The following is a 15,260-nucleotide window of genomic DNA, read 5'->3' on the forward strand; positions in this document are numbered from 1 at the left end:
CCAAAGAGCCAATTCTAGCCTTAAAACCTGAGGCTGTGGCACCAGGAGCACACGCATGATCCAGATGTTGAAATTGACGTGGCCACAAACCTACCAGTTGGTTGCTACTGATTATTTCACCCTAAAAATTGAGAAACCCGGTTTGGATGAAAAGGCCTCTGAACATAGAGAAGCAATTGACCTGTAAGTTAGTGGTCTGCCAAACCGATCACCGCCTCGATTGACCCAGTTTCCTTATCGCCCTCCCTTATCCTGGCCGTAGACCCTTCCCCATTAACATCTTACCTTGAGGCTTGTGCCAGTGATGCAGAAGCCTGAAATATGAAGCCCTATCACCAGTGGGTTACCTGAGAACACCCAGCAGATGTTTGCAGCTCAGCAGTCTCATTTAAGAGAGGCCTGAGGCCCAATTTCTGGTGCACCTCGGGCCTACCTGTTCAAGCACAGTGAATAGTTCCCATAACAAAAGAATTTCTGGACCTTGACCTCTTGCTGCCTTTTTATGTGGGCCCCTCTGTGTACTGGCAAGGCTGCAATGATGCTTGCACAACTCTGTGCTTAGCTGCTTCTGAAGCAGTTTGTTTTCTTTATTCCCTTTGCGGCTTGCCTTCCTGATCCTTTCGCAGTTGTGTCTGCCACTTCCCTGGGCCTTCCCTCTACTCTTAGTTGCTCCTGGGTTTGATCTGAAACTGAACTCCCGGCCCTCAGCGTCACTGCCCCTTAACCACAGGTGACTGTCGTGTTTGATCGCAAGCTAAATTCAAGTTTAATTTTGACCTGCAATTGCTGTTGGAAGGATGCTTCTGTGAACACACTTATTCTCAGCTGTGATCCTGATGTGTCCCTGCCCTCCCTTTCTGCATGGAATACCTTCTAACACTAATTCATGAATGGTAGCCACTTGGGCAGGGTAGCTGAGGATAGTTTACACCAATGGAATCAAATCCCAGCAAAGAGTCAGCACCTGGAGGAGAGGTGAAACCTGTCACGGGGATAAAGAAATAGCATATACATTTATTAATACAGTAACATGTTACATACAGTACTTCCTATAGTCTGTGCTTTTATAGCAACAACTTTAATCTGTAATATAAATGAGCACACTCTCATTTGAATGTGCAGACGATTAATCCATTATAAATGCTCATATTATCTCTCAATTACCAGAAAGTAGTGCTGCCATCAATGAAAAATCCTGGATTTAAGAAGCTTTCAAGTTCGATTTCTGAGGGGATCTATTTAATTTTGCATTGATGGCAGGCAACAAAAATTGGATTATTGAAGCTCTGACAATGGTTATTATTAATCTGAACCACTCAGCTCCCTTGTACGACTAAGCATGCAGGTCAGAAGGCCCCAGTTTGATTCCTGTGCTGAGTTAGCTAGTATTATAATTGGAGAGAGAGAGGGAGAGAGACTTGTGCTCATCAGCCTTGAGCTAAGGATGGGGAGAGCAGAATCAACCAGGCCTCTTGCTCCTGATTAGCGACCCCTGCTGGAAAGTGTGGACACCGGATAAGAATATGGGAACTTGGCTGTGAGGAACCTTTGGAGAATAGCCGATCAACATTCAGTGTCTGAAGCTCATATATGAATAATGTACATAACAGTTCCTGATGCCTGTGGAGCCATTCTCCCCAGAAGCTGATGGCTTCACTCGGGCAGAAAATTAATAGTTGGCAGGGAGACTGCAATGTCCTGTTATAGTAAAAAGTGACATGATTTTACTGCAGGAATCCATTTATCTTTCATCTGTGTGCACATCAGGCCATAGCCACTATAAATGGGCTGGGGAGGATTACAGGGATCGTTACCTCCCTGAAGCCTAATTACAGCGAAAAAAAAATCTTACATTTTCACAACAAACTATAATCAAATAAAAGCAAAATGCTGTAAATCTGAAACAAAACAAAAAGTGCTGGAAATTCTCAGCAGGTCTGGCAGCATCTGTGGAGAGAGAGGCAAAGTTAACGTTTCAGGTCTGTGACCTTTCATCAGAACTGGCAATGGTTAGAAAAGAATTAGGTTTTAAGCAAGTGAAGGGGAGGGGAGTGGGGGAAGAGAACAAAGGGGAAGGTGTTTGATAGGGCAGAGGGAGATTAAATAGAAAAGCTGTCCTGGGGCAAAGGCAAAGCATGTGTTAATGCTTGTGGTGAAAACTATAAGCAAAACTGTTTCAGTACAGCCTAGCTATTCACGTTAAATATAGATATTTTTGACATGGTATTTATAACTATCTCATAACTTGAGAGGTCAGGTAGTGGGATAGGAAGGTACAGACTAAGATTATGACAGTTAAGTAAAATTCATTTTCATTCCAGTGCTTTTGTCCCTTGTATTTAAGTGGCACATCAGTGATTGAGTACAAAATCAGGTTCAGTGGGTCCACAATTTTCCAGACAGCGCTCTGAGTGTGCTTGGCCATTGAATCCACTTTTCTGTGCTATTAAACCAGAATAGGCCTTTTTTTTAAATCTTAAACGAAGGACTACTTTAAGGTCAGAGCATGAAAATGTGTCTATCTTGGAAGATGAATGTTGCCATTTTATTAAAGACATGAGGACTGCTCCATGTCGTTGCTTTTTTGATAGTCTAAGGGAACTTTTGACATTGAGTTTGGTGGGATCAGTGCCAGATCTTGAGTGCATTCAGATGGAACACATTGGTCTATCCCAGAATACCATCACAGAGCACACTGCTTGATTACTCACCATTCTGAGGGAAGAGGGAGAAAGTGTCCATCAGTCCTCATATCAGAGATTTGGAGAGTTCTTCAGGAACCACAGAGCAAAAAAGTCCACTGCAATCTTCTACCCCAGGGAACACAGCAAGGTTCTGTTGTAATAAAGTCCCCCTGATATAAATTGACTATAAACCTAACCCTAAATCTCAGCCAACCTAATTCACAGGCAAACCCAAGACCAAGATCCTGGAATATTAAATTTAATTTTCAAAGGGCAACAGGACTGCCAGAAGCTGCAGCAAAGCAAAAGGATAAGGCGATAAGATTAACTAAATCAAGCAGAAAGCTGTTTAATGGTTAAAAATGTAAACTTACCTATACTAGTAAGGGGCTACTCTGGAACATTTAGCGGTAATTCTGAAGAATTAGGAATGGTGTGAGATTCAAAAGCCAACTTTGGAGATTGTGGAGGAACCGAGGATTTGTATCATCATTACATAGAAGAGCTAGAATGGTCTCCCAGCCCACTTGACCTTCTGCTCAGGATCTATGTATAATGCATACTGCTGCAAGCGTGAAATCCTGTGTTAGGATCCAGTTAGGGACCAGTAACTTTTTAAAAAGAAATTCGAACTCCCAGTTATTACTGAAGGAATTACGCAACAAGATTTCACATTTTTTTTAAACAAAAAAACTTTACTGTACAAAAGTTAAACAAAATAAACACTACTAACAACACGACCATTTGAATTCACTTATTTCTTTAAACCTAAAATCTTAACAGAACATGAAAACGTATACTTTAAATCTCAATGGAACACTCCCTGTTTGACTTTCATTTCCACCCCAAGAGTTCCCTTATACTTTACAGGATCTTGGAGCTTGTTCACTTCTCCCGGAACCAATCCAAAGCATACCACAGCTCTTAGGAATTCACTTCGATTTTCCTTAGCTTCTCAGCTATCTTCCAAGGTTTGAGTATTCCTGGGGATTCTCCTTCTAGCATTCTGCTAGGCAACCCTCCAGCTCTCCCGCAACACCTCATGAATCTGGATTTCCCCAGACTGGGCATGGGTCCCACTCAAATCAGAAACACCCTTGGTTCCTGATGGTCTCTTTGCTCCTGAGTCCAGCTGCTCCCAAAGCCAACTGCCTTTCTGTGAGCAAAGCACAGAGATAAAACAACTAATCAGCAGACATTTCCCTGCATTATCTATCTCCATAGCAATGTGGTAGATCTGGGATGTCCCAGATAATTTAAACTAATTACCTCCAACTCCAAAACATCTCTGATTTCAGATACCCACATGAAAAATTAATACTGCTAACATTGACAGAACAATTCTCTCCAGACGTACTGACTTCAGTTCCCCAACTATATGAGCCCACCTGCTGTTCTATGGCTCTGACATCTCTTACTCTGCGCCTTGTAAGTAAAGAACTTTGAAATAACATCTCTTGGGTGGTCCTGCAGCCTTTTTAAATTCCAGAAATTCAATTACCTTACACCTACACATTTAATTTTCCCAAACCTAAAAGTGACCTCTAAAATATTAATACAAACCATAAGCTAGATGATTGTAATGCCTAAAAGACCTAGTGACAGAAAAGCTTTGACTGGAAACTTTTGAGGCATCTACAAGGGAAAGATCATGCAGAGGTTCCAGTCAGGATTGATTGATTGCTAACCCAAGAGAAACTTTGAATCAGCTAGTAATCTAAATAAGGATAGATGTACAGGCTGGTGCCGACAAGGAGCAGTATACAAATATTCAAGTCAGGGATTGAAATTGAGTTAAGGATGATTCCCTCCTCCACCCCCAGTTCCGAGTGTCTCAATCGTCTGGAAGTGGGGGGTGGGACGAAAAACTGAAACCATTTTAGAAAAATGTACGGGCAAATTTCCCTTTCACTCCCTAAGGTAAACTCCTGGAGACTGCGGCAACCTATTAATCCTTCAAATGCCAATTAAACAGTTTAAGAAAGTTAACCATTTTTCCATCAGGCCTTGCCTGTTTATGACAAATTGAAATGTCCTTGCAGCATACTAACTGAGTAAGTTATTGCTTGGAAACAAGCTGAGCTTGTAGTTGCAAGAACCAGAAACTTACGGATTACAGATGGTTAACAGTTCAGTGACAAGGCCAGAATGTATGTAATTAGACCCCGCTATAATTATAGGGCTAGCGGTCGAGGGGTTTTCTTGGTGTTTCGATCAACCACCTTACAACTGGAAGTCGGTGTCCGATCAGCTCACGATTCCAGGTTGTATAATTGCTTACTGTCATCGGACTAATACTGCTCCTGTTAGCTTTAATTAGCTTAATCTTTCTACAGAACCTCACCATCTGGACTCTGGCTTTTATACAGTAGTCACAAAGTGGTTCTCTGGGTAGGCCTTATCTACAACTAACTCAAAATGTCGTCCTCCTCCTCCACCAATCAAGAACCAATCCATGCTCGCTGCGCACATCAGTAATCTGTACCAGAAGGTGATGATTTCTGAAGAGAAATAGTCACCCCTAACAAAATGTTTTACTTAAGGATTCTATATGCATTTCCCTTAGTCCTACCATCTCTATCCATTTCCAATAACCCATCTAATTTGACAATTTAATCTCTTAATTTTAAAAATAATTCAATCGTATCCCTTCAGGCTTGCATTTCTCTTAACTAAAATAGTCCCAACTCGCTCAGCCTATCCTAACTCTTATTGACATTAATGATTTGGGAAACCAATGAAAACTGCTCCAATTTGCAAATATTAAACTAGAGGGCAAGGTGGTTGAATAGGAAGAAATAGCCCGGGAGCTACAGAAGAATTTAGGTAAAATCTGCAAATGGGAATATCAGTGGCAGATAATATTCAGTACAAATGGGATGTGATAAGTATGCTATGGCTGATGTAGAAATAGCTACATGCGGAGTAGAGGGGAATCTGAGGATGATAGTAGATTTGGCACCTGCCATGTCTAGCCATTGCCAAGTAGCAACGTGAGCAGAATGCTCCATTATATTGCTTAATTAGTTCAAATTAATTCGAAGTTGCCAGGCTAAAACTGCAACAATTGCTTGCATTTATATAGAGCATTTAACGTAGTAAAACATCCCATGGCGATATTAGGACAGGTGGCCAAAAGCTTTGTCAAAGAGGTAGGTTTTAAGGTTTTAAAACTGTACAATGCCCTTATCAGACCACACCCTGAGCACTTAAGACGCAAGAGTCTGTATCATCCATTTTGCAAGGCTGAGCTGAGTGCAGAGCACAGTCCTGGGATGAAGATTGGTCATTCTCACAAGTATTCATGTCCATGTAAGTAACGCTAATGTGCTATTTTAAGTAAAGATTTTCCATATTTAGTGTGAGAGCTGTGCACCACAATTTTATAAACTAAATCCCTGCTCAATGTCCTGGGTTCGCCCCCCCCCCCCCCAAAAAAAAAAACACAAACCCACATTAGCGGAAAAGCAGAAACAATTCCACTGGTTACCAAATCTACTCCCTGGATGTTGTGAAGTCACAGTCTTTGTGTTAAGTGCTCTTTGATGGAGAAAATTTCTTCTCAAAATGAAGGTAATATCCTTTTCCCAACCAGTCATCTTCACTATTTTGAATATTGATGTCCCATGGCTCTGAAATGTCTGTCTGTTGCTATCTAGTGCCAGAGAAAGGGAGGTGTTGTTTCCAAGTACTATGGTAACAGGAGCAGAAAGGTGGAGATTGGCCCTAAATTATTGTTGGTTAACCTGTGTAGGTATTAGAACCAAAATTTGTCAAGAGTCTATTGGAATTACCCATTGCCCTGGCCAATATTCTATAAGCAACATGACAAAAAAACAAATTACCTGGTCATTTATCTAATTGAGGTTTTGTAAAGTGGCTGTGTGCAGTAAGACTACATCTACCTGCACGACAGATCTTGCATTTCAAAGTAGTGCTTGTAAATAAAGCTTGAAAGCATTATTTCAGAAATATCTCGGTAGACTTCACATTGAAAGAATATGTGATATCTAGTTTTGCCTCGGGATCGATGCTGTTTTAGGAGCTGCTGTATTCAAGCGGCAGTTTCTTGTATGGCACTTGTTTTGCTGATGGCTCTTAAATTCTAATAGTTCCTCAAGTTATTCTTCCTCCTCATCCTGACCAAATAATGTTGTCCAGAGCTCTCTGGTTTGCTAAGTGGATACCACACTATGGGGTTATTAAGTTATGCAGAAAGGAATGTCCCAGCTTTCATTCCTGACCCATACTGAGTTAGCTGATCTCAAACAGGGAGGTGATGGAGATTCTATAGTTGGCCTCCACGTCCATATGTCAGGGAGGAAGGGGATAGGAATTGGCTCAAGTTCCTGCCTCTGCATGCTGGTAGGTTAGCAGTTGAGTCATGACAGTGCAAGATTCAGCTTTAATAAAAACAAGAAATGCTGGAAATACTCAGCAGGTTAGGCAGCATCTGTGGAGAGAGAAGCAGAGTTAACGTTTCAGGTCAGTGACCTGTCTTCAGAACTAGCAAATATTAGAAATGTAAAAGGTTATAAGCAAGTAAAGCGGGGGTGGGGCAAGAGATAACAAAGGAAAAGGTGTAAATAGGACAAGGTCACAGAATAGCTGACCAGAAGGTCGTGGAGTAAAGGCAAACAGTATGTTAATGGTGTGTTGAAAGACAAAGCATTAGTACAGATAGGGTGTTAACGGACTAAAAATTGAACAGCCGCAAGTACAAACATGCTCTGAAATTATTGAACTCAAATGTTCAGTCCGGTAGGCTGTAGCGTGCCTAATCGGTAAATGAGATGCTGTTCTTCGAGCTCAAGATTCAGCTTTGTTGTTCTCTGGGAATGCTCAGGATTGAAAGAGTGTCGGAAGTTCCTCCGTTTGAGTGAGATGTTAAACCAAGACCCTTTTTGCCTGTGTTGATGGGTTGTGTGGTCATTAACAATCTCGTTGAACTGTTCGGATAGCAGCAAGTTCTCCCGCTCTCCTAGCCAACATTCTTCCCTCCATCAACAGTTTCTAAAACCAAATTAAATGGTCAATTATTTCATTATTGGATGTTTGAAAGGCTGCTGTTTTTATATTTACAGTACACCAAAGTACATGAGTGAAATGCTTTTAAAGTAATGTACTATCTATTTTATTTATATGCTACTAGTTGATCAACTCTTGGAGTTGCTCTCTGATTTATATAATTGGGTTCTTATCTTTGCCCATTGCTGTTGATGAGCAGTGTTCAGTGTTTTATGATTGGATCTTAGATTCTCCTTTAAAACTTTCCTTCTCCTGCAGTCATAGTCATTATGACACAGAAAGAGGGCATTCGGCCCATTGAGTCCATGCCAGCTCTCTATAGAGCAATCCAGTCAGTCGCATTCCCTGTTCTATCCCCATGCCCTGCACATTTATTTCCCTCATGTGCCTATCCAATTTCCTATTGAAATCATTGATCGTCTCCACTTCCACCCTCGTAGGCAACGAGTTCCAGGTCGTGGTTCCATGGTTTGGTTCCAGGCTGCATTTTTTTAAAAAAAAGCTTCCTCATTTCCCCTGTCTCTTGCCCGAAAACGTAAGTCAGTGTCCCCTAGTCCTTGTACCATCAGTTAATGGGAACAGCTTCTTTGTCTACCATATCTAAACCAGTCATAGTCTTGTACACCTCTATCAAATCTCCCCTCAATCTCCTTTGCTCCAAGGAAAACCCCAGCTTCTCCAACCTAACCTTGTAGCTAAAATCTCTCATCCCTGGAACCATTCTGGTAAATCTCTTCTGCACCTTCTTAAGGACTCACATCCTTAATCAGAACTGGATGCAAAACTCTAGTTCTGCCCTAACCAGAGCTTTATAAAGCTTCACCATAGCTTCCCTGCTTTTGTATTCAATGCCTCTATTTATGAAGCCCAAGATCCTATATGCTTTACTAACCACTCTCTCAATATGTCCTGTCACCATCAAAGATCGATGCACATGCATCCCAAGGTCGCTCTGTCCCTGCACACTCTTTCAAACTGTGCTATTAAGTCTTTATTGCCTTTCCCTATCCCTTTTGGCAAAATGCACCACCTCACACTTCTCTATTAAATTCCATCTACCAGTTGTCTACCCATTCTGCTAACCTGTGTCCCGTTGCAGTTGATTGGTATTATCCTCTTTGTTTGGCACATCTCCCAAGTTTGGTATCATTGGCAAATTTTGAAATTTTACTCTGTGTTCCAACAGCCAAGTCAGTATGTATCAAAAAAAAGTCGTGGTCCTTGCACTGACCCTTGGGGAACTTGTCTACCATCCTGCAGCCTAAAAAACAACCATTTGCCTTAACTCACTGTTTTCTGTATTCAAGCCAACTCTGACCCTCCTTTCCATTATTCTCCATTTTGTTAACCAGCCTTTTATGTGGTACTTTGTCGAACGCTTTCTTAAATTCCATACAGATAACATCCACTGCATTCCCTTCATCAGAAAATTCAATTAGATTAGTTAAACACGATCTGCCTTTTACAGATCTGTGCTGGCTATCCTTAATTAACTCAAACCTCTCCAGGTGCCTGTTGATTTTTTTTTTCTCTGCCACTGATGTTAAACTGACTGGTCTGTAGTTACTAGGTCTGCCCTCATACCCTTTCTTGAATAAAGGTGTCGCAATTGCCACTCTCCAATCCTCTGGCACCTCTCCCCCATATCTAGGGAAGATTAGCAGATTATGGCAAGCCCTTCCACTATCTCCATCCCCACTTCCTTTAGCAACCTGGGATGCAAGCCATCCAGACCAGGTGACATCCATTCTAAGCATGGCCAGCCTTTCCAGTACCTCCTGCCTGTCAATTTTTACCCCATCCATTACCGCTACCATCTCCACTTCTGCTGATATTTTGTCAGCATCCTTTTCCTCAATAAACACTGATACAAAGTCCTCATCAAGTATTCTAGCCTTGCCCTGCACCTCTAAGCATCTGTTAGCTTCTTTCTCCCTAATAGGCGTCACCCTGCTTCTTACTACCCGCTTGCTATTTACACGCTGGTAGAAGATTTTTGAGTTCCCTTATATGTTGACTGCTATTCTGTTCTCATATTCTGTCTTTACCAGTCTTATTTTCCTCTTCACCTCCCCTCTCAACTTATATATGGCCTGGTTCTCACTTGAAAAATCCACCTGCCATGCATCATACACCCTCTTTTCTTTTCATCATAATCTTTATAGCCTTCTTCATCCAAGGAGCCCTGGCTTTGGTTCTCCTATCTTTTGTCCTTATTGGAATGTTCCTAGCCTGTACCTGAAACATCTCCTCAAAAATCACCCATTGTTCCGATACTGTTTTTCCTGTCCATCTTTGGTTCTTTTTATCCTGGCTAGATCCCCTTCATCCCATTGAATTTAGCCCTGTTCCAATTTAGAAGTTCTGCTTTAGATTATTCCTTGCTCTTTTTCATTGCTGATCTAAACTTTATGATCCAATGATGACTCTTACCCAAGTGCTCCCCCACAGATACTTGGTCCACTTGGCCCACCTCATTTCCCAGCACCAGATCCAGCAATGCTTCCTTCCTGGTCAGACTGGAAACATCATGGTCAAGGAAGCTAACACATTTCAGAAATTCCTCCCCCTCTTCTCCCTTTAATATTATCCCAATCGATATTTGGGTAATTCAAGTCCCCCCAATTACACCACTCTATAGTTCTTGCACATCTCTGAGAGTTCCGTGGAGATTTTCTCCTCTCTCACCAATTGGAGGCCTATAGAATATTCCCAGTAGTGTGATCATACCTTCTTTGCTTTTCAACTCTCAATTCTGTCTTTTCCCCCTCAAGTATATCCTCTCTTTCCAACACTACAATGTCTTCTCTAATCAATACTGCCATCCCAGCTCCCTTTTTTCCTTCCCTATCTTTTCTATACACTTTATATCCTTGTATATTAAGCATCCATACCTCTATATTTTTAAGCCATGTTTCCATTATTACCACTGCATCATATTCCCACATGGCTATTTTTACCTGTCGCTCACTAACCTTATTCAACACACCGTGTGTTTACGTGCATGCATTGTAAACCTGCTTTTGTATTCCTCACAGTTCTTCTTAGTCTGCTTCTATCTAATACGGCAGTACTTCCTTCTCTAGTACTATCCAACACTCTCCTTTATGCACGTTATTCCTCTTTTCTACTTTTAAATGCTGTTAGGTCAAATATTGGATAGGGGGTAACCCATGCACAGTGGTGTCAGATGTTGGCACACCAAAGTTTTATATGTTCGTGGAATCATAAAATGATACAGTGAAGAAGGAGGCCATTTGGCCCATTGTGCCTGTGCCAAGTCTTTGGGAGAGCTATCCAATTAGTCGCACACCCCTGCTCTTTCCCCACAGCCCTGCAAGTAGTTATCCAATTCTCTTTTGAAAGTTGCTGTTCCACTGCCATTTCGGGCCGTGCCTTCCAGATCATCCTAACTCACTCATGTTTTATAAAAGCAAAATACTGCGGGGATGCTGGAAATCTGAAATAAAAACAAGAAATGCCGGAACCACTCAGCAGGTCTGGCAGCATCTGTGGAAAGAGAAGCAGAGTTAACGTTTCAGGTCATGACCCTTCTTCGGAACTAGCAAATATTAGAAATGTCAAAGGTTATAAGCCAGTGAGGTGGGGGTGGGGCAAGAGATAACAAAGAAGGTGCAGATTGGATAAGGCCACATAGCTGACCAAAAGGTCATGGAGCAAAGGCAAACAATATGTTAATGTTGTGTTGAAAGACAAAGCATTAGTACAGATAGTGTGTTAATGGACTGAAGATTGAACAGCAGCAAGTACAAACATGAAAAAAAAACAGTGGGTAAGCAAACTGAGATGAAATGAAATAAACAAAAAAAAATTGTAAAAAATATAAAAAAGAAAAAATAACTAAAAATAAAAGTAAAATGGGGGGCCCGTCATGCTCTGAAATTATTGAACTCAATGTTCAGTCCGGCAGGCTGTAGTGTGCCTGCTCGGTAAATGAGATGCTGTTCTCGAGCTTGCGTTGATGTTCACTGGAACACTGCAGCAAGCCCAGGATAAAGATGTGAGCATGAGAGCAGGGGGGAGTGTTGAAATGGCCAGCAACCGGAAGCTCAGGGTCCTGCTTGCAGACTGAGCGGAGGTGTTCCGCAAAGCGGTCACCCAGTCTGCGTTTGGTCTCCCCAATGTAGAGGAGACCACATTGTGAGCAGCGAATACAGTATACTACATTGAAAGTACAAGTAAATCGCTGCTTCACCTGAAAGGAGTGTTTGGGGCCTGGGATAGTGAGGAGAGGAGGTAAATAGGCAGGTATTACACCTCCTGCGATTGCAGGGAAAGGTGCCATGGGACAGGGACGAGGTGGTGGGGGTAATGGAGGAGTGGACCAGGGTGTCGCGGAGGGAATGATCCCTTCGGAATCCTGACAAGGGAAGGGAGGGGAAGATGCGTTTGGTAGTGGCATCACGCTGGAGGTGGCGGAAATGGCGAAAGATGATCCTTTGGATATGGAGGCTGATGGGGTGGAAAGTGAGGACAAGGGGAACCCTATCACGGTTCTAAAAATATGTTTTACCTGGCAGTGTCTCCATGCAGCGGCAGGCCCCTTGAGGTAGAGGCAGGAAGAGGCTCTTAAGTGGCTACTAATTGGCCTCGGCATTCCCCACCCCAGACTAAATTCAAAGGTGTTGGGAAGGGGGCGGACACTCCACCCCCTCGCCTTCCCAGGCAATTTCATGGGCCCCCGCCTCTGTTCCCATGCCTAAGGGGCTCATAAAATTCAGCCCAGTATTTTTGACCATTTCTTGTGTCTCTCTCCTTCTATGTGCCTCAACTATCTTTCGGCATGTCGCTCCCTTCACTGCTTTGTCTCCTCCATCTTATCTGCCCTCACTTTCATCTTGTATTCCACTCATTCTTCCCTTCATCTGGCTCATTCTGTCCTCTATCTTTCACCTTTTCCTTGTCGTCTTCCCCCCCCTTCCTTTCACTGTCCCTCTTGCCTGCTCCTCTTTATCTGTTCTTTCCTTTTGCAGGTTGCCCTCTTCCCACTCCTATTGGGATTTGTTTTCTTGCTCTCTTTCTGGTTTGCTCTTGCTTTCTTAGTAAATAGGAAGGGATCGCATGCAGATCAGATTGCCACTTCCTCTCAGGGGAAAGGGTATGATTGGGCTCCGCCTGGGCTGCCAGCTAAAAAGGCCCCAGATTAAATTGGGACAATTGCCGCAGTGGCATCACAGCCCCAGCTCCTGGGAATGAGGTGGAAGAAAAGCAGACACCCTTGGCTGTGCGGTGGAGAGTGACTTACTGTGAAAGACTCCAATTGCAGTCCATTGGAAAGAGCCCAGTGAACACTGCTCCAATCCCAGCAGGATTCAGCTGGCTTATTTTTAAAGCACTATCAAAGTCACATTTTTAAGTGGCTAAATTGTGCAAAAAATGCCATTTTGTGTCAGGATGCTCACCCTTGGATGTTGCTGAGCCCCCTCAGTGGGGTTCATGGACTATATGGAGGGAGCAATCAATTGGAAGATGGGCTCCTAATGTTCATTCCAAATAGTTTATTAAGTTATACAATATTATATTTTGAGATTATACACAGTGGATTGATTGAGGGACCTGCAACTCAGTATTCAGTTTGCTGTAATATGCTGTAGAATTTTTCTTGCGGGAATGTGCAGAGGAAAATAACCAACTAGAGATAAGCAGCACTTCTATGCAATGGGTACTTCACCTCCGTAACATCGTCTGACTCTGCCCCTGTCTCAGCTGTTGAAACCCTTTCATGCCTTTGTTACCTCCAGACTTGACTATTCCAATGTACTCCTGGCTGGCCTCCCACATTCTACTCTTCGTAAATTTCAGGCCATCCAAAACTCTGCTGCCTAACGCACATCAAATACACTGACTCTCGGTTAAGCAATGCCTCTATTTTAAAATTCTCATCCTTGCCAGTCAACAGATACAAGACATTTTTTAATTAAAATTATGAAAGTTATCAATATTATAATTCAATTCTTTTTTCAAAGGACTGGATAATAGCACCTGAAGGATACGCAGCATATTACTGTGATGGAGAATGCTCATTTCCTCTTAATGCACACATGAATGCCACAAACCATGCAATTGTACAAACACTGGTGAGTAAAATACAGTGACATCATATTTTGTAAAAATAAACGCAACGCAGAATTAAGTTTTGATCCAGGGAAATGTGTTTTATTTTGTTGGTTTTGCATTAAAATTAAAAACTTCTTAACCTTGGGACACTAAATTGTGCTTGTTGAATCCCAATTAAATCTAAGCATCAAATAATAACAGCAACAACTTCTATTTATATAGCAACTTTAAAGTAACAAAACGTTCCAAGCTGCTTCACAAAATCATTATTAAACAAGACACTAAGCTACATTAGATATTAGGTCAGGTGACCAAAAGCTTGGTCAAAGAGATAGGTTTCAAGGAGCGTTTTAAAGGAGGAAAGCGAGGTCGTGAGGCAGAGGGGTTTAGGGAGGAGATACCAGCGCTTAGGGCCTAGGCAACTGAAGGCACGGCAACCAATGGTAGAGCGATTAAAATCTGGGATGCACAAGAGGCTGGAAACAGAGAAGCGCAGTGTTCTCGGAGGGCTGAGGAAGAGTAGAGATGGGGATGAGCACGGCCACCGAGGGATTTGAAAACAAAGATGAGAATTTTAAAATAGAGACATTGTTTAACTGAGAGCCAGTGTATTTGATGCGCGTTAAGACATGGGCTGCAGAGTTTTGGATGGCCTGAAGTTTACAAAAAGTAGAATGTAGGAGGCAAGTCAAGAGGTGCATTGGAATAGTCAAGTCTGGAGATAACAAAGGCATGAATGAGGGTTTCAGCAGCTGAGATGGGGCAGAGTCAGGCCATGGTACGAAGGTGGAAATAGGCAGAAATAATATATGAATGGGGATGGGACTATGTTTTTGAATGCTTTTGTGATGTGATTATCTTTATATATGACAGGAAGCAAAAACAGGATCATCAACTCCAAAGCCAGTGTAGAGAAATTTAATTGACAATTAAGTTCACAATAAAATGAGGTTATCCCTCTCATGAAACCCATGCCATTTCAATGAAACAGCTTGTGCAAAATGCAAAGACCTTATCAAAGAAACTCTGAAATCTGCAACTATTCCAGAGAAGAGGTGAAAGGGAGCCTGAGACCCTTCCTCACCTGGTCGTAACAGAAATTTGGGGGCTCGAGTCCAACATTGGACCCACAAACGAGAAATTGGAAGTGGGAAATCAAATTGATCTCAATTGAAAAAAAGGCTTTGATACAGGTTTTCTTGTGCTATGTGAAGTAACTTGGGATAAGTTAAAGGCACTATTTATGGAAGAGTTGAGGAATATTGCTGGGCAGTGTGGGATCACTTTCCATGCCAAAGTTAGGAAATCTGAACTCTTAAGACTTGTGGCCAACTGATTTTCCTTCGAACCTGAAAAGTTAGAGACAGAGTAATGTAAGCTAAGATAAATTGAAACAAAGGAAACTTGAATTAGAAGACAGGGAGAAAGAGAGAAAAAAGGAATGTTCCAGAAGGAGCAGGAGAAAAGGGA

The 15,260-nt window shown here is 42.2% G+C and overlaps 1 protein-coding gene across 2 annotated transcripts in view; it reads left to right on the forward strand.

Moving 5' to 3' along the window:
- bmp6 (bone morphogenetic protein 6) overlaps positions 1-15,260 on the forward strand; it is a 528,049-nt gene that overhangs the window by 511,081 nt on the left and 1,708 nt on the right. For both annotated transcript variants that reach the window (XM_068032451.1, XM_068032452.1), the window contains one exon: positions 13,700-13,810. In XM_068032451.1, the coding sequence (XP_067888552.1) occupies positions 13,700-13,810 (111 nt within the window). The remainder of the gene's footprint in view (positions 1-13,699; positions 13,811-15,260) is intronic.

Source organism: Heterodontus francisci, chromosome 5, assembly GCF_036365525.1.
Source record: "Heterodontus francisci isolate sHetFra1 chromosome 5, sHetFra1.hap1, whole genome shotgun sequence".
Lineage (NCBI taxonomy): Eukaryota > Metazoa > Chordata > Chondrichthyes > Heterodontiformes > Heterodontidae > Heterodontus > Heterodontus francisci.